Source organism: Camelus dromedarius, chromosome 4 (assembly GCF_036321535.1).
Source record: "Camelus dromedarius isolate mCamDro1 chromosome 4, mCamDro1.pat, whole genome shotgun sequence".
In the NCBI taxonomy this organism is placed as follows: Eukaryota; Metazoa; Chordata; class Mammalia; order Artiodactyla; family Camelidae; genus Camelus; species Camelus dromedarius.
Window position 1 is genome coordinate 57,800,693 of NC_087439.1, and position 20,327 is coordinate 57,821,019.

The following is a 20,327-nucleotide window of genomic DNA, read 5'->3' on the forward strand; positions in this document are numbered from 1 at the left end:
GAAAACCATCATGTGCATTTACCTATAGGTTTGTGGTGAATATTAGTGCAAGGAAATGTGAAAAATACATAAGTACCTGGAAAGAATCCCTGCATATTATATGTTATCAAGTGGAATGTTTGAAAACAGTGACTCAATATGGGGAAAAATCTATTTCCCTAATTAAAAATAATTACTTTAATCAGTGTAAAGGCATGTGTAAACATTCAAAAAATTATTCATAATTATAACATCCTGAACTTACTCATCAAGACACCTAATGATTTAAGTCTTATAAAGAATGGGGCCACAAACAACCCAATTCAAAAATGGGCAGAAGACCTAAACAAGCAATTCTCCAAGGAAGAAATACAAATGATCAATAGGCACATGAAAAAATGCTCAATATCACTAATTGTCAGAGAAATGCAAATCAAAACTACGATGAGGTATCACCTCACACCAGTCAGAACGGCCATCATTCAAAAATCCACAAATGACAAATGCTGGAGAGGCTATGGAGAAAAGGGAACCCTCCTACACTGCTGGTAGGGATGCAGTTTGGTGCAGCCACTGTGGAAAACAGTATGGAGATTTCTCAAAAGACTAGGAATAGACTTACTGTATGACCCAGGAATCCTGCTCCTGGGCATATATCCAGAAGGAACCCTACTACAAAATGACACCTGCACCCCAATGTTCATCGCAGCACTACCTGCAATAGCCAAGACATGGAAACAGCCTAAATGTCCATTAACAGATGACTGGATAAAGAAGATGTGGCATATTTATACAATGGAATACTATTCAGCCATAAAAAGGCAACATAACGCCATTTGCAGCAATATGGATGTTCCTGAAGAATGTCATTCTAAGTGAAGTAAGCCAGAAAGAGAAAGAAAAATACCATATGAGATTGCTCATATGCGGAATCTTAAAAAAAAAAAAAAGAACATAAATACAAAACAGAAACAGACTCATAGACATAGAATACAAACTTGTGGTTGCCAAGAGGGAGAAGGGTGGGAAGGGACAGAATGGGATTTCAAACTTTGTAGATACTGACAGGTATATGTAGAATAGATAAACAAGATTATACTGTATAGCACAGGGAAATATATACAAGATCTTGTGGTAGCTCACAGTGAAAAGAAAATGTGACAATGAATATATGTATGTTCATGTATAACTGAAAAATTGTGCTCTACACTGGAATCTGACACAAAATTGTAAAATGACTGTAACTCAAAAAAAAAGTCAAAAAAGAAAAAGAATGGGGCTATATCCTATATCCTTTAGATGTAAGTCATTATTCATAGACAAGTAGGCAAAATAACAACAGAGAATTTTACATGTATTTGTCAAGAGTATATAGTGTTTTTTATGTTCTACAAAAAAGCATTTTTATGTTCAATATTCAAATATTTTCTGATGTTAATAAAAATACATTTTCATAACTGAACTCCTTCCAATATTAAAGATAGCTCAGTACTTTTTGTATTTGAAGAGTGAGATATAGGCCTTCTGAATAAATGACCACATTTTGGTCTAATTTTCCCTGTGTAATTATTATGCCTTTTAGTTGAACTAAGTTTAGTTGTACCCTGATTGACAGTAAGATTTAAATCTTCTGGAAGTAAAGTATTTGATCTCCTGTTGTCCTCTCTTATTTGAGTACCAAGAGTCTTCTTTGACTTGTCGTTAGTACATTTACAGTCTTTGTTGATCTTCTGGCTTTCATCAGTGTGGTGTTTTTTACTGATACCTGAATTTTCCATTCTAGTCGGACATACAATATTCTTGTGACCAATAGCAGGAAAAAATGTTTGAGAGTATATTTTCCCAGAGGATCCAGTGGGTAAATCTTGGAGATAGCTGGGGAAATGTTGGCTAACTTTATATTCATAGATTGATTTTCTTGAATTTGAATCATCTAATTTGATAGAGTATAGATCATTTATTGTTATACTCTGATAAGTATTTGTTGGACTTTGAGGTGTATTCAACTTTTCAGAATTATGTTGAGGTATGTTAGGTAAAATTCCAAGTCTATTTTGTTTTAAGATTAATCCAGTGCCAGGGATAAAAAGTTCTGGTTCTTCCTGTTTTGACAGATGAGTGATGCCTGTGTTTGGAACAGACTGATGTGCATGTCCATTCACTGCTGTATCACTCCAGGTTAAAGGGTTATATATAACTTGTCCGTCAATAGGGCATGAATTGCACTTGTGGAATAACCAACTGTCAATACATTTCCTATGAAACTTAAAAAAAAAGTTGTAAGTTAATCAGAGATATATTATTTTATTTAAAACATATTATCCATGTAAATTTCCCCCAGTTTCATTATTGTGTTACTTTAAAAATGGTTTCACAAAATTGGAAGGTAATATAATTTATCAAGTTTTATGGAAGTATTTTGAAGAAGTTCTCTTAAAAATGTAATTGGTTATAGACTGATCTCCATTTTCCACATTAAAATGAAAAGGTGTCTATGAATACCATTTCTGCAATTTTGTTAAAAACTCACTACTTATTCAAGCCATTAATTTCACTGTTGCTTTCTAATGAATGAAAATTCTTAAATAATAAAAAAAGTCAGAGCCAACTAGAGTTGGGAATTCATATGATGATGGTAAGATATAGTGACAAATTATATTCTAGGGAAGAAAACAAAGAATCAGACATTTTAAGGGTGACTCAAAAGCTATAAAAATTTATTTATTCAAACAATTTTGTCTGAAAAAAAACCTGGTTACCAACTATATAGTGATCCAGCAATATTAGACTTTGATTCCAGTGAGTTTGTTTGAAAAAATAATAAAACTATGCCAAATTAAGCATTTCTGTTTCATCTAAAGAATCATAAAAATACATTAGAAAGTTAGTATTCTATAAGCTTGTTCTTTTCACAGGTAACTAAAATAGATAAAAGAATCTATCTTAAGGTGCCATTTTATCTTTCCTCAACAGTATATACAGAAATGAATCCTCATCAATAGTTCTCCATCCTTTGTGGGCAGAGCTGCCTTCTCAGTAGTATCTGTTCCAGCTTTCTACATGTACTGTTCAATTTGAACATCCCTGCTCATAATTCAACTGAAAAGTAAAAGGAGGGACTTAAATTGTCACTTTATTTGTGAAAACTAGCCCTACAGGGAAAGTTAAACCAAAATGATGTGACTTCTACCTTGTGAGTACATGGTAGCAATCTTGTATGTTGACCAAGACAAAATGCCTTCAAACAAAGTCGACACTGGTAGCCTGGAGCAAGCAGCTTACTACTCTTTGTGATCAGTAAGAGAGGCAGTGACTTTACCACATGTTTTGGTGTGTAAAGTTGGCTAAATGAGAATAAGCAGAGAGACATGAATGTTCATATGTAATTATAGGTCAGGAAATAATCAATAGCACAGGTAATAACCTCCTTATAAATAATGCAAGTGAACGCAATGCTTTCTAGAACTGAAGGTAGTAAATCTCGTACATTATAAAGTTAAAAAATCTATTGTATTGATCTTGAACAAGATCGATCCAATTTCAACATCAATTTCATATCAGAACAAAATTTAGTCATTTCAAATAAAAATACTAACTTGAATTTTTTTGATTTGCACTTTTTAACATCATTGAAACCAGAACAGAATTTTGGTGAGAAATCATATACTCAAATTATTTCAGTCTGAGCCAACACACAGGCTTGTGTTTAGAAAAATACAACCCAATTCACTTTGCCATCTGGTAGGGTATATGGTGCATAGTAAGCAACATTAAGTATTTCAGGCCACTATAATAAATTGGCAGATCATAATCTATGAGGAAACTCATTTCCCCTTGAGGTATATGCTTACTACTTCAGTACTGTTAGACAACGTTAATGTACTCTAAAAGTATCAATCCCATTTTTGTACAAAAAGTACCAACCAACATAACTAAGATTATACAATGTAAATTTGACGTCACTAAGCAACTGATAAAACAGCTAAAACAAATATTTAAAAACAAAATTTTCATTAAAAGGTTAGATGCATTCCTATAATTTGAAAGTCATTCAGAGTAAAGTTCAAACATATTCTTTAGAAAGGTTTATACTTCTCATTACTGTGCAGATACACTTCCAGCATGTTACAGAAATTGCTTTTACCAAGGTCATCTAATCGTCAACTAAAAAAAAAATCTGTGTGTTTTTATTATTTCAGGTTGTTAATCACTTTTTTTATCTTGAAACTCTCTCCTTTTATTTATTCCATTTTTCTGCCTAGAATGTCCCTCCACCCCTAATGTTCTCCTGCCTCCCCCTACAATAATCTAAACCATTCATTACACAATTTATCATTCTAATAGGTTGAAGTGTGATACGCAGCCAGGGCCAAGGGAAATGAAGATGGAAAGCCTTTAGATGGGCTCATTTTATACCCACAAGGCATTTTATGCCCCACAAGAACTGTGGTTTCTGAAGTGTGTGGAGAACCCACAAGGCATGGGCCAGATAGCCACTGGGTTGGACAGAAATACATGTATATATTTCCCCTCAGGTTTGTATCTACAATTCCAGATTAGCCCGGGCCTCGTCGGTACCTCACGTTCACTGGTCTCCATCTGAGTCTGCCTTGTGAGTTCACTGTCGCAGGGATTTAACCTCTTTTGCCAAAGAGGAAAGTATGTGTTTGTTTAACAGAAAATGTGAATCAAAAAAATCCCTTCCCTAAAAAAATGTATTATAATCCTATTTGTATGACTATGACTTTCTGTGAAACACGTAAATGTTGAAAGAGTGAGGGTGCTGGATGGTCACAGCAGATCATCTGTGGTTACTGTAGAGAGTGAACCATTTACCCTGTGGCGTTTACATGGTTTTCTATGCATACTAACTGCAAACCAGCACAAAAAATACATTTCTATCCAACCAGATAGAAATATATATATACACATACATATATATAAACAAGTACAATTTTTGTTTGGTTAATTATTGAAATTATCTTTTAAAAATTCTTTAATTTTATCCCATCCTTTTAAAATGATCTTTGTATATGTACCTAATATGTTAGTAATACACAGTATGTTTAATTTTCCTTAATTGATAAGAAGTATGACAAAAGGTCCGGACGCCTGTCCACTAGTAAAGAGCCTGAGTCTGGGTTCTGAAATACAGCCAGTTGCTCAGCACTCTTCTCCCACGGGGGTAGAGTAGAGGGAGAAAGAGGGGAAAAAGACATCCTTCCCTTAGAGGTCAATTCAAAGCAAATTTCAAAGCTCCCTGTGTTTTTTCTTTATATAACTTATGTCAGTTTTAATTTTACATTTATTTAGATGATCACTTAATTACTGAGGAAACTACTATATCTCTAATACCTAGTATTATTGTTGGTAGAATTAATAATTATAATAGACAGCATTATTTGAATATTTACTATGTGTATTAATTCCACATGCACAAAATTTCTGAGACTGGTTTTATAATTATCTTCAGAATAATTATAATTATTCTGACTCCAGAGCCTTGCTCTTCACTTGAATACTGTAAAGTCACCTAGTACATATATACTCAATACATACATATTGAATAAAGAAATGAATAAAACTTATTTGAACTGAAAAATTATTTAAATATCCCAAGTCATACAAGAAATACAAATTTTACTGAGAATCTCACCCTTGCTTTTCTTGAAAGTGTGGCATCTTTTCTTCTATCTCATTTTTAATATCTGTATATTTTACAGTTTCATCTGATCTTTTTTCTAGTGATCTCCATCTTTGATTTCTCTTCTGTAATAGGTAAAAAGTGGATGTTATTTGCAAATCATGGAAATTTTAATCTGGTGAATAAAAATCAGAAGGCTGCATATCAATAACATAATAATGTAAATAAAGTAATGTGAATAAGGCCTCATCATTTAAAAATATATCTCTTGAACACATTAAAGAATTTACACATTATGAATGAATCTAACACACTGTTACACAGCTACTATACCATTACTTTTTAAGGTAAAAATATTCATCTATTAATCGATAATGGTAATTGTGGATGTTTTATCTTGTGGAGTAAGTAGAAGGTAGCATTATTATTCAGCATCGGGAGATACTTGCTAAGTTCAAATGATGGCAATAAAATTCCATGAGTTTCACTATGCTGATGTAAGAAATTTTAAAACCATGAATGGTTGTCAGTAATATTGTATGTCATTTTGTTATGTTGAGATCTTGTTTAAAAATGAATTTTCAAGTTTGATGGCTGTAATTTCTATCCTTAAGATTTATGTATGATAGCATCAGACGTTTGCTACTGTGTTGGATTTTTATAAATTACCAATGTAAGAACCGATTGCCCATAAATCCTTATGAAAAAGAGTTCTCCAAAAATTATGGTTTTAGGTTTTTATTCAAACACAATCAGCTCTATTCTGGAGAGTTATGTAGTCTTATTATTAGATGATACTTAGATTTACAATAGGACAAATACAAATACTACATGAAATTCAAGGTGGATAGTGCACCTCACGAAATGTAAATGAGTGAGGAGGATGGCAGCAGCTGTCAAAACATTCCTGGCATAAGTGATATTCTACACATCTGGTACACCTAAAAATGCAAAATACACAAGAAAGAAAATCCAATTATTTTGATGCCTTTTGGTGAAAGATTCTAGTCAAAATTTCCTGGAAACTATGCAAATATACAAGGCTCATCTTAAGTCTCACCCTGTATTAGTCACCTGTTGCTACTGTAACAAATTACAACCAATTTAGCAGCTTAAACAACACTTTGTTATCTTACAGTTTTGTAGGTCAGAAGTGTGACATGGCTCTGGTTGGGTTTAAAATCAAGGGGTCTACAGAACTGCATTCCTTTTTGGACACTACAGAGGAGATCTGCTTCTCTGCCCTTTCCTCTTGAGGCTGCCCACCTTCCTTAGCTTAACTGTGGCCCTTTCTTCCATCTTCAAAGCAAGAGATGCAGCATCTCTCTGTGCCTTTCTTCCATAGTCACATATCTCTTTGAATTTCTACCCTGCCGCCCTCTTCCACTTTTAAGAACACTTGTGATTACACTGAGCCTAGGCAATCCAGGATAAACTCCCTATTTCAGGGTCAAATGATGTGTAACTTTAATTTCATCTGCAACCCTTTATTCTACAAGATGCAGCCTAACATACAGGTTTTGGGCATAAGGATGTTGATATATTTGGGAGGGCATTATTTTGCCTACCACATATCCTTATCATGAAGTCTTCCTGGAGTATCTTAGCTTTCATTTATCTCTTTCTCTAAATTCCATTAGGATCTACAGCCTATTAGATATTCTATTATTTGGTTACTCAGTGTTTTCCAATTATTTCATGAATGCTAGAGTTATACACAGCAGAATACTTCTTGAAAACAAGAATTATATTATAGTCCCTCTCTTTCCTTACAAAATGGAAAAAGGTATATGCATAAAAAGTTAAAAAACTTCATTTTCCACAAAGCTCAATCTAAACATATATCATTTATGAACATTTTGCCACAAGCAAAGAAGTTTAATTTACATGTAGCAATATCCACCAAAAAATAACATTCCAAGCAAATAAACTTATTTTCTTACTTCGAAGAATTAGAAGACTATTTCCATGAGAAATCTGGGAAAATATAGCCTTTAGACATCTTAGAAGCATCAAGTATTAATTAATTAATTAATTATTATTATTATTTATACATTCATGGGAGATTCTTAATAATTGTTTTTGGAATTAACTTCTTAAAAGATAAGTAGCTGTATTTTAAAACTCTAATGAAGTAGGAACTGAAAAGCTCTCTAGTTTATCTTATCTCCTACTCAATCCATTCCTAAAACTACTGAAAATAGTTTTTTCAGGCTAATGACTGAAATTTTAGTACTTGAGGGAATAGAAGGAGGGTGAAATCACAAATGTTGGAAGTGAATTCTTTGATTTATGAAAGGAGATTGATATAGATGTGAATAATTTTGAGCCAAACCCATAGAGGAGAAGTTATTCTCCAAGATGAGTGAAGAGCAGCAGGAAGGCAGCAGAAGAGTGGAGAAAGCCTGCACTGAGAGGCAGTGGGAAGACTCACTGAGGGGACAGAAAGAGCAGTCGGAGGGCTCAGAGTGACAGAGGAGTGCACTGTCATTCACAAAATACTAAAAAGCAAGATCTGAGATAACTTCCCAAGGCTGACGTTAACCATCTCAGGAATACATCACTATAAAGACTGAACATTTTACGCTGTGGCTTCTCCTGTCCTTGTCCCGCACAGCAGTTCCTCCCAAACCCTTTACCACACGTAATTTTAGCTCCTTATTGTTTGTATCCACCCCCTTGAGAAAATTCAGACTGCTCAAACAATGGCTTCTACTACCAAATATCAAGTTTTTCCTTTTTCTAGAATTCCCTTTAACCAACATTTCTGAAACTAGCTCAAAACCTCCTGCTAAACCTTAAAAAAATTCTGCCCTTCTTAAGTGCAAATGCTCCTTTGGAGCCGCCTCAGGCTAGCTCTTTTCTAACAAAGACTTGCTAATGGTGCTCTGGTTGATTTACTTTTATGTGGCACGCTGAGAAAACAAAGGTCTAAAACAGTTCAGAGAAGAAAGGTACATTCACTGTTGGGGGTAATAAAAACAGTTCTATGGTTTTATGAGAGGGTTTTAAAAATATATTAATTGGACTTATCATATCATAACATAATTCCAGGAAGACTGAAAAGTAAGTTGATGCATTTTAGAAAAAATTTTAACAAAGATCAAAACAATGTACTTTTTTTCTTAACATACAGTTAACTTAAGATTTTAATTAAGGGGGGAGGGTATAGCTCAGTGGTAGAGCTCATGCCTAGCACACGGGAAGTCTGGGTTCAATCCCCAGCACCTCCGTTAAAAATAAATAAACCTAATTACCTCCCCCCTAGCAAAATTTTAAAAATTAAATAAATTTCAAAAAGTGTGTCTGGGGTAGGGGATATAGCTCAGTGGTAGAGCGTATGCTTGGCATACATGAGGTCCTGGGTTCAATCCCCAGCTTAAAAAAAAGAAAAAAAAAGATTTTAATTAAGAAAGCACAATTTCCCGAGCATGGCAATTAATTGATGTTTTATTATGGGAATTGTGGGAAAGTTTGAGGATTACTCAACAAGTAATGAAAATTGCTTTCTCTAATAAGTTTCTCATTGTTGTCATTGAGGTATAAGATACAAAAGAAAACAAAATATGCACACATTGCAATTTGGAATTGGGGGAACTTGTGTAATATTCAGTCAGTCTAGTCAATATCCCCCTGGCTTGATCCTGTGAGTTTTTGGCAATGATCTCATTGGTGGTTCAAGAATGTTATAGGGCGGCCCAGAGGGCTATCTAGCAGGGCTCTGAGCTTGGAAACTCACTTAGGCCAGACTACAAAGCCTGTGCCCAGAGCTTCCAGGGAAGGATGCTACTTCAGACTCTCAATCCAGACTGGAATGCAAAGCCAGAACCCTTGTGTGAATAAAGAAAATAAAACAATTGGAATTTCCGAGGTACTGGGCTGACACAGATCACCAGTCTGAAAATCCTAAATAAACAGCCATCTTTAAGGCAAACACACTATATAAAGGAGGAAAAGAAGACGGCTAAATGATTAGTACTCTAATATTCAAAGTTTCCTAAAATTAAAAAAGTTATAAAACATGTGTATAATTGTACTGATTGATACTTACTTATAACACTTTCCCTCAATAGGAAATTGTTCACAGTTATTGCAGGGAATTCCAAGGTGTTTATCTAGTCGTTCTTTCTCAGCTGCAGTCACAAGTTTGCTAGAGTTTTTGAATTCCTCTAAAATAAGTTTTAATGGAGCAAACTCTTTCCTACACAGAGGACATTTCAACATGGAAGTGTTTGATATCATATCCTGATAATTAGCTAAGATCTTCATGCATTTTATATGAATACTATTGCCACAGCCAAACCTGTTAGAAATAAAATTCAAGTTTACCATTTGTATACAGCAAAGTTATTATCTATATGTGTTTACATAAATAAGTTTTCTGTGCTACCATCTTTATTTCCCATAAAAATAGATTCTGAACTGATTCTCCAGATACAGTTTGATTAAACACTATCTCATCTATCTAATCTAATCTATCCTTAATTTAGTATATCAGAATTTTAAATAAAATCTCCCCCATTTCAATGAAATGGTGGTAAAAGATTTTGCATCATTATAATATTTTTCATATTTAAAGTGGGAGTGAATATAGTCTTAGAACAGAGGAAAATTATAATAATAATTATTTTTTAAATTAAAAGCATCAATCACGGAGGAATGTCACCTTATTTTTCTGGAAATCACACAGTATGTGATAGTACCCAATAAGTATCTGCTGAGAGAAATAATATTTGGGAAATAGTTAATAATTTTAAAATATGCAAAAGCAGCTATGTGAAAAAATACAATGTGGATGAAAATTTTGGCAAATAATCAGGAGAAAAAAAGAATTAAAAAGTTCAACATTAAATGGCTGCCCAAATTTTCCAAGTCCAACTTTCTAGTGTCTTGAAGAATAGTTGACTATAACACTCTCAATAAACATTTATGAATAAATGAAATTTTAAACTATTTAGGTTTAAAGATAAAATTTTGAAATGCTAGAGAGAATTTTTTTTAATCATTTTAAAGTACAATAATCTTTACTTCCAGAAAACTCTTTGTAACTACTCTAAGCCATGGCAAATATGCATATGTATAAAACAAAAACATGAAAATTATCTATTTTAATAACTTAAAGTGAAAGTAGAGTTATTCTTTAACTTTCACTCTTTAAAACGTAGCCCAGAAATATTTAGAGCAAGAATAGGCCCTCTCACAACTTATATGTTAGGAAATAAAAGGAAGCCAATTAAATATAATTATTTAAATATGTATTGTTTCTCTATCACCGTGTTTCATAACATAATCAATTACAAACATATTAAATTAGAATATTTTTAATAAGTTTTTAGAATCCAAAAAAATAACATGTCACCTGCAAAAGGTGACAGGGAGCTTTTTCTCTAAAAGTACTTCTTGACAAATAGAGCAGATATCGTCAGAACCAATTTCCTTCTGTTTAATGTAACCATCTTCTTCAATCTGTGCACTTTCATTGTTCATTCCTTGTTGGGGAGTTTGAACTCGATGTATGCCCCGAAGCAAGTCGCTGATTTCTCCTTCCACAAGACCTAACTGCAAAGCAGCTAGTGATAAATTCCACAGTATTAAAATTCAGTGGCAAAACTGCAGATTTAGAAACAACTTAGGCGAAAGTTAGCATATCTTCCCAATTATCAGAAACACAATTTTGGTTGACATTTACCTCCTTTTTGTATTCCTTTCAGAGCCAAAAGATCATTTATTAAATAAGTGGAAGTTACCTCTTTTTTTCTCTTGTTACTGAAAAGAGTCAGTGCAACCAGTGCATTATAAACGTTTTGGATTAATTATATGATAGTGTTCATCCTTGGATTGGTGTTACAATCATGTCTTACATTTTGATCTGTTCTCTTATCCATAAACAAATATTTTTAAAACAACATACAGTAGTATTTAAAGAAATGTGCACAAACACATAAAGGGGAAGCGATACTTGAGTAGTTAGTGTAATTAATATTTTTAGATGAATAAATTAGTAAATAGATAATGAGAGCACAAGACTCAGTCGTGCCTTTTTTCTTGTCTCAGCTTTATGTCCCTACGAGAGTGTCTTGGTAGCCAAATCCTTCACAGATGGTCAGTATTCCTCGGGACAACCTATTAGGAACTATATACTGCCTGCACCCTTGGGATGTCCATTCTTTGACTTCTGAATTTTCTCCATCTTGCTGTCCTTATAAGAAATGGTGCACTAAGTGCATATAGTTTTGATCGGGGCATCCTACATCCCTTTATTCTCTGGCCCATCCCCATGCTCCTTCCCCTTCCCCTCTCCTTAACACGCCATAACTTAAATGCCAGCTATTGTTGGCCCCCCTGACTTCTATTCATTTTATACATTCTTTAATATATAGAGATTAAAAATTATTTACAAGATAATCAAAAGCTCCAATTTCTTTAAAAAGATTACCAATTAAATACTAATAATACTGAAAACATCATAGTTACATTTCAATACAGAAATCTCTGTTCCTTGTCTGAGGTGGGGTGGCGGGTGGAATGTAGGAGGGTATCATACTTTAATTAACCATTACTTTGGAGGATGAGGGCTATTTGTCACAGAGACACAGCAACATCTGCTCCCGAAAAAAATGAGGAGGAAAATAAGAGAACAAAAGATTTTGCTTTGGGGAGTAAAGATTCTCTGGGGCAGCAGATATATTGAAACATAAAATTTCATAAGAGGAGCTGGCCACAGACTGTTCTATATGGTATAACATGAATTGGAGAATCAAAGGGAGAAGCAAACTCTTTTGAAATTGATTTGGAAAAATTCATGTATGAGACTATGAAAGAATATTCTTTTATAGAGAAGAGTAAGATAATTAATTTTACCAGGTATCATAACGTATTATAAAAAACAATAAAATATGCAAGAATTCACCAAATAATAAAAATTATGAAATAAGGACAAAACGAAGCACTGTTCAATAGCTGTTATTGAGATAATGGGTTAGAAATATGGAGAAAATTTAATTAATTCAAACCAAATACCAACCTCCAATTTATACCAATACAACTATACATGGATGCCATAAGGAAGAATAAAAATAAAACAGAAAAACTAGCAGGAAAAAAATCTCCAAAATACTATGGGAGAAAGATAACTTTCAAAGTATTGAAACAATGTACATGAAAGGTAAAAATGGTCAGATTTAACAAGACACGAAAGTCAATATACATACCAAAATTGAATAAAACCATATAAAAAAGAATTATGGCATTAGGAAAATATTTTCAAAGAGGAGTAATCCCTATATTTAGGACAAATTTATAGTTTTATTCCAAGAAATAAATAGGAAAAGTACAATTCACACATGCAGTAAAAATAGTAAACAAGGCAATATAAGATGTTCAATTTTATTAATGTCAAAGTGAGCTGAAATCAAAATGAGCCACAGACACAGAATTAAGCCTACTAAATAAGAAGCAATAAACAGAATGTTATGCTTTCTTTGCCTTATGTTATTTTCTTTTTCTGTTTAAAAAAGTTATTTCAGGGCCTTTTACTTCTTCTAAGGGTATGTTAGATGTATGGGAGAATGAAATCTATTTTCTTATCTAATTTACTAGGAATGAATAGATTACTATGAACCTTGTATCAGGCATTTTTTTCCACTTTGTGTGACTTAGTCTTTTTTTCTAATACTATAGAAAAATTATTAGCTTTTCAAAATATTTCTGTGTATCTTTATTTTCTTTGGAGACTTAAATACGCTGTTAATGTCTTTAATTTTATGCTTTTGTAATATGTTTAAATGTGCCTAAAAAAAGCAAAACTAGCAGAAAATTGATATATTGCTAAAATAATAAATCAGCAAAAATTTAAAAAAATAGGCAATACATATGGGTGACAGACATAAAAAATATTAATACTTAAAAAAGAAAAAAAAATCTCAAACTCCTAGATACAGAGAACAGATTGGTGGTTGCCAGAAGTGAGGACTAGGAGGTAGGAGAAATGCCTGAAGGTGGTCAAAAGGTACAAACTTCCAGTTATAAAACAAATAAGTCATGGGAACATAATGTATAGCATGGAGGCTACAGTTAATAGTACTGAATTGTATATTTGAAAGTTGCTAAGAGAATAACTAAAATTTTCCATCACAAGAAAAAAATTTGTAACTACATGTGGTAATGGATGTTAACTAGACTTACTGTGGTGATCATTTTGCAGCATAAACAAATATTGAATCACTAGGTTGTACATCCAAAACTAATATAATGTTATTTGTCAATTATATCTCAATAAAAAAACTTTTACTCTAAGATCCAGTTAATGAGACTTTAGGTTAAAGGAATAATTGAAAGAAAAAGTTTCATGTACAAAGAATATAACAGGTAGTTAGAAATAAATGCGTAACAATGGAAGAATGTTAAATAAATTATGATATACCATATTCAGTAGAATTTAAATAAATATAATTTGTTTAAAATTCATTGATGACTTGAATTAGAGACTACAAAGCATTGAAAATATTGATAAAGTAACAGTGTGTGATAAAAGTAGAACACAGAATTCCCACAGACTATGAGGTCACAAAGTCAAAAAAGGAAAATAGAAAATAAAAATGTATTATATATTTGTGGTAGAAATTAAAATTTTTTTCCTTAATTATGTTTTTATTTTACCCATAAATATTTAATTGAAAAAAGGAACAGATGGCATTCACTAGACATTGTATTTAGAAGAAATCATTAAGTGGTAAATCTAGGTCTTGCTGGGAAATATTTGTTGGGTGATGGGAAAGAATATTGTGTTAAAAAATTGGTATCTTTATAAAAAGTTCCTAAGTAATCATCTTTGTAGGCCTTCAAAAATAAGAGAGTCTTAGGTTTCTGGTATGCAACACTAAGATACAAATAACTGTGTACACATTTGTTTTAGAAAAGAATATAAGCAATGTTCAAAACACTTCTGCTTCATTACTAGTGACCATCTCTATAATCATATACATGCTTTTCATAGTATTAATGAATAATTGCTTATAGCTTTCTTTGAATTACTTTAATTTTCATGTATGTTTGTTCTAGCTTTCATTTAAATAACAAATTTCAATATCAGTGAGACATACTTTCTTTGAATATTTGAGCACAAAAGATTTTCTCAATGTTGAATAACTAAAATTTATTTCAAATATGAGTATGAAAATTATTTTATTTTAGGAAGAAACAATTTTTCAAAATTAATATGTAGAATCAATTTTAAACATTAAAAAAATTCCCTACTACAGGGATATTTATAAAAAGACTAAGACATGGTTTCTGCCTTCAAGACTACAAAGGATAATACAGATTGATCCATATGAAATTGTTACTTTTGTAGATAAAAAAATCTAAATATTGGCAATTCATATGACTCAATTTATAGAAAATCACCTAGCAGAGATCCTGACTAATATGCAGTACAATAAATATTTGTTGAATGTAACTGGCTAGAGCTGCACTGTCCAATATGGTAGCCATTAGCCATATGTGACCATCCACTTGAAATGTGGATAGTGTGACTGAAAAACTGAATTTAAAATTTTTTAAATTTAAATTTAAATGGAAAACTGATAATCTATAGTTATTGGAAAATTTTTAAGTATGTTTATAACAATTTGGGTATTATGTGAATCTATTTTTCAACTGAATTATTTTATGATGTTTAAATGTAGATCAAGCATTTCCAATGAAACCATAGTGTCTGAGTTGAGATGCACTGTAAGCATAAAATACACAATGGATTTTAAACACCATGAAAAGACATTAAAATATCTCATAATTTTTATATTGATTACATGCTGACATGATAATATTTTGATGTAGTGGGTTAAATTAAAATATATTATTAAAACTAATCTTCTTGTTTCTTTTTACTTTTTATAATATGATTACTAGAAAATTACATACGTGATTCACATTGTATTTCTTTTGGCAGCCCCATTATAGAAGCTTGTGAAAATGATACAGAAAAGAGTGTAGAGAATAACTAAGACTTTGGAGAGGATGTGAACATTTAACTTTAGGTGCATAAAATGGAGAAATAGAGAAGAAAACTATATTATGAAATCATACAACCTAATGATTGTGTATGAAGGGATTGAGAGAGGGTGAAGTAGAGAGCAATGACATTTCAGAAAGAACCTTTTGTCTACAATGTGAAGGAGGAAGGAATAAAGTGTAGGTGCTAGAAACAAGGAGGCTGCAAAGAATAGTACTAAGGACAAATGAAGGTTGAACAAAGGTGAGAATGAGGATGGAGAGGTCAGATCACTGTTGAGAACTAGGTAGGATGTAACATAAACAGGATTTGTTTGTGAGAGAAGAGGTTGGAAGGATTTGTTTTGTGAGAGAAGAGGTTGGAAGAGATAAAAAGCATGGTGAATGCCGTGGTTTCTAGCTTTAGAGATCAGAGAAAAAGGAAAGCCAATAGTTGAGGTAGGGAATACTACTCATATGAGAAGAATTTAATATTTAAAATGCCTATGGGAACTCCAAAATTGTGCTGCCCAGAAGGCAGCTGGAAACACTGATCTGCTGATAAGATGTGGAGATCACTGGTATAGAGGTAATAGCTGGAGACAGAAACTATGATGTGTAGAGTGAGAGAAGAGCATAAAAGAAAAATCACTGTGAAACACTAATATTACTTTGTCATCTAGTAGAACTTTTAGATGTCTACTGTAATTGTACTTTTATAATAGTTGGGGGGAAAAGAACTTGCCTAAATAGAACAAATGCCCTGAATTGAAAAAAAATTGAAAACTGATTATCACGTCAATTATTTATGAATATTATAAACATTTATTAATAAATTTTAAAATGCTGCTGCAGTTCTTAGGTGGGTCTAATGTAGGTTAACTCTTTGCAGGAAACATTTCCACAGTGATAGCATCTTTATTCTAAAATGTACAAATCTAAATAACATGTAATACAATTATTTTTCTTTCTCTTTTATTTTTGAGGACTCTAGAATTTAAATTTAAAATTTAAAATGATAAAAAATTTCATATGCCTGCATTTAAATTCAACTTAGTTACAATATAAAAACTGTTTTACTCTAAAAATACATTTTTTGTATTAAAAACTTGTCAGTGAACATTTTTAAATGAAATTATGTATCACATCAACCATCTATTCCCAGGATCAGAAAAGTTAAATTGTTATTTTTCTCATAATTTAAATAAATTTGTGTACAGAAACTACTGTGAATCTTTGCTTAGAACACATGAGGGAAATTTCTTCTATGAATAACTAGCCATTATTTCACCTCATTTTTTATTGTGCCTTTTAATTTAAAGTGGCATATAAAGTCACATTTTTTTGTAAAATAGAAAGAAAAATGTTCCAACTGTCTTATGTTTAACAAACTAGGCTACAGATAGTTGTCAGATTTTCTAGAAAAGTAACTGTCTAAATTTAGAATATGTCTAAATAAAAAATTTTTAAATGTGTTAACTTCAAATTAGTAAACACACACACAAACACAACTTACATTCATGATTCCTTGGAAGCTTGAATTTTTTCAACAAGACCCTAATATTCAAAAGTAGGAAAACAAAATAAAACATTTATTTCTGACATAACCTCAATGGTATTATTTCACTTTAATATAGAATAGGAATGGCATTATTGAATTTACATTGCTGGAAGTGTTAGGGTTAAACTTAAAATTCTCATTAGTTTTCTGTTACAAGAATAGTTAAATTTATGTTTTAAAATAAGCTTACGTGAAAAAAATATGATATATGGAAACAAAAGACTTTATATTAAAGAGATTTCCAGAATGAGTCCACGTATTTTTTTATGACATGGAGTTGTTCACAGAGAGAGGTTAGTGAGGGAATCTAAGTATTCACAGTACTCCTTATAAATGTCCCTGGAAGTTTCCTACTACTGGAAATGAAGGAATTTACTACTTTAATGTATGATAGAAAAATATTTTCAATTATCACCAATTAAAATGGAGTATGACTTTTTTAAAAAGTGGGAAATATATATTAAATTCTTACTTAAATATATTAAGTATACTTTAGTGTATTAAATACTTGGATTATATTTCCATTTAGTTTATGGTAAATATACTGTAAAAAGTAAACTACATTACATAAAAATCAGAACAGAATGCCCTTACCCTGAGGAAGCTGGTATAAAGTAAAAATGGAAAAAACCTATTTTAAGTATAGTAATAATACCAAATTACAAGTTTTGAAAGGACTATTTTTATATTTTTATAATAACTAGAGCAGATAACATGTCAGTAGATGCTCAGTAAAAACTGTTCAAAACAAAACAACAAAAAACTTGGTAAATGAAAGTATTAAAAATAACAGATATATACTGTTTTTTAACCTGTAAAGAAAAGCATTAGGAATATAAAACACCCATTTGTTTCTTAATTTCTTCTTTGAATTTTTTCCCCTTCAAATATGAATTATAAATATGCTACAATAATATAATTAGTGATTTGTTGATGTAAGTATAGTAGGTAAACAAAATTAATTGAGTTGGGGTTAAATTAAATGGGAAGATTTTTGTTTGTTTTTCATTTCTGGGATCTCCTATAAACAGGCTTCTGATTCTAGAGGAAAAAATTCAGATTTGACAGATACAATCTTCAGTGGAGTCCTACTTCTATTTTGAAAGATTCACAGTCAAATGCTTACAGAAAAGGAAAATAATGAAATTTTAAAAAATCGTAATGAACCATGTAATTATCATCAATGATGAAATCATTGGATCATTGAATCAGGGAGTTTTTTCCCCTGTTTTATAGTTAGATTTCATATTTGTATGTAATGAAAAACTAAACATTGATTTTTTTTCTTATTAAAAACAACATTCCAAACATGCAAAGGTGGTAGTATGTTTCTTGACTTAAACCTCACTTAATTTCTGGAATAAAATAAAACACCCAAAGCTATATTGATAAAATATGACCATTTCCCTTTATATTTTCCCAACACCAAATTTCTTTAATCTTTTAGTACTCAAACCATGAAAAAGGCAAAACATATAATACACCAAGATGTTCCTTTGTGGAAGATTTTCATTACGAAGTCACTTACCAGCATATATGCTTACAAAGTTCCCCTCCTTTCAGAAATGTGGAACAGTTACAAACATGAGGATTTCCTAGAGAAACCTTTAAAAAAAAAAATACTTAAAAGAAACTCTAGTTAATTTTTAGTTATAGAGTAAAATTAAGTTAATGGAAAATTATATTAAAAGAGATTTCAAGAGGTAATTTAGTTTAGGTGACTGCAAAAGGTTGAACATAGTCCATTGGGATATCTTAATTCTTGACACCAGTCTAATTTTTCACTTCCATATTCTTTGCCTTGCTCAGCAAATTGCATTGTCAGCTAAGACTGTTCTTAAGTGACCTACATTTAGGCACGTGAAAAGAAATCTAATTTTAAAGTTTTAAAAAAATGTATAAATTTCTTAAAGAAGATTCTACTTTGCAGCAAGGCTAAAGACTTTTTGTAAAGAAGCTCATCTGAGGCTTGACTTGTGCAATTGAATTGGTGGGTTTAATTTTATTCAAGACTAATTTTATTCACCAAGTCTGTATTAGCTTAAACTATTTATTAAATGCCGTTAAGTGTTGTAAACAACAAAATGAAAAAAGGATGTCTTAAATAAGCACAGATTAGTCATTTGTATTTAGTACTTAAAATGCATAACATTAAATTGAAAATTTCCAAGTCAACTCCCCAGAATTAGAGCAGTGGCTGACTTATGAGTGGTGAGAGTAAGATAAGCGAATATGAAATACCTGTGGTCTTTCAGCAAAATTAAAAAACTTTTTATTTATTAAGACCTTTCCAAGACATCGCCATTTAGGCCATAGTTTTAAAAAGTCTTCTTAGAGCTTCAAAGGGACTAAAAAGTGAAGACAACCTGATTTTATTTATTTAGCAATCTGTAAACATACTGTAGGATTTTCATTTCGTTTGAGTTACAGGGCTAGTGACTGCTAACGGATCTGAGAACGCATGTCAATGCAAATCATATATTCATATAAAACGCCTCACTTTTTCAAGCCCAAAGATAAAGGGAGATCATCTTAGAAGAGCTGGATGCGATTTGGAGTCCTAACATCCAATAATGTAACTTTTCTAACAAATACTATTTCCCTTTGCAATTTGCACATCTTCAGAGTCTGGGACACTCGCAGGTAGAGTTCGGCAGCGAGTGGCTACATACAGGGTGGACCTGGGGGGGACCGGGCAGGTCGGCCCAGCGGAGAGCTGACGCGAGTTGGGGGCGGTAGTTACTCGGAAATCCTTGTTTTCCGGCTCCTCCTCCCTCAGCAGGAAGGCGGTGGGGCCCATCTCTCCTAGGAGGTAGATGCTGCTGCTCAGCGCCTCGTCTTGTCGCCTGCTGAGGCGGTCGCTCAAGTGTCTTCTTCTTTCTGAGGCCTTATTGCCTCCACGGAGCATCTTCCCTGGGTGCCGGTGAAGGCGGCCCCTCAGCGAAGCTCTCGGAGTCGCTCGCTTGTCTCCATGACAACCGCGTGCCTGCCGGTTGCCTTGGTGACAGTGGTTGAGATCCGCAATGTCCCGGCGTGCCTTGCGCCGAGGTGTCGCTTCCACAGCTCATACCGGCTTCCACTCCTAACAGAAGCGACGCTCCTAACTGAGCAGTGTTTCTAATACTCAACTGGGTGATTTAAAACCTGGCGGCT

At 32.5% G+C, this 20,327-nt stretch overlaps 1 protein-coding gene across 1 annotated transcript; it reads right to left on the minus strand.

The window, feature by feature from the left end:
- Positions 1-1,430: 1,430 nt before the first annotated feature.
- On the minus strand, positions 1,431-20,082 carry ZSWIM2 (zinc finger SWIM-type containing 2). The gene is made up of 9 exons (XM_010991756.3): positions 19,918-20,082; positions 18,703-18,779; positions 17,130-17,170; positions 10,983-11,193; positions 9,675-9,926; positions 6,480-6,564; positions 5,636-5,748; positions 3,170-3,323; positions 1,431-2,243 (listed from the first exon to the last, which is right to left on the minus strand). The coding sequence occupies exons 1-9, from the start codon at positions 20,080-20,082 to the stop codon at positions 1,431-1,433; spliced, it is 1,911 nt and encodes a 636-aa protein (XP_010990058.3).
- Positions 20,083-20,327: the final 245 nt, after the last annotated feature.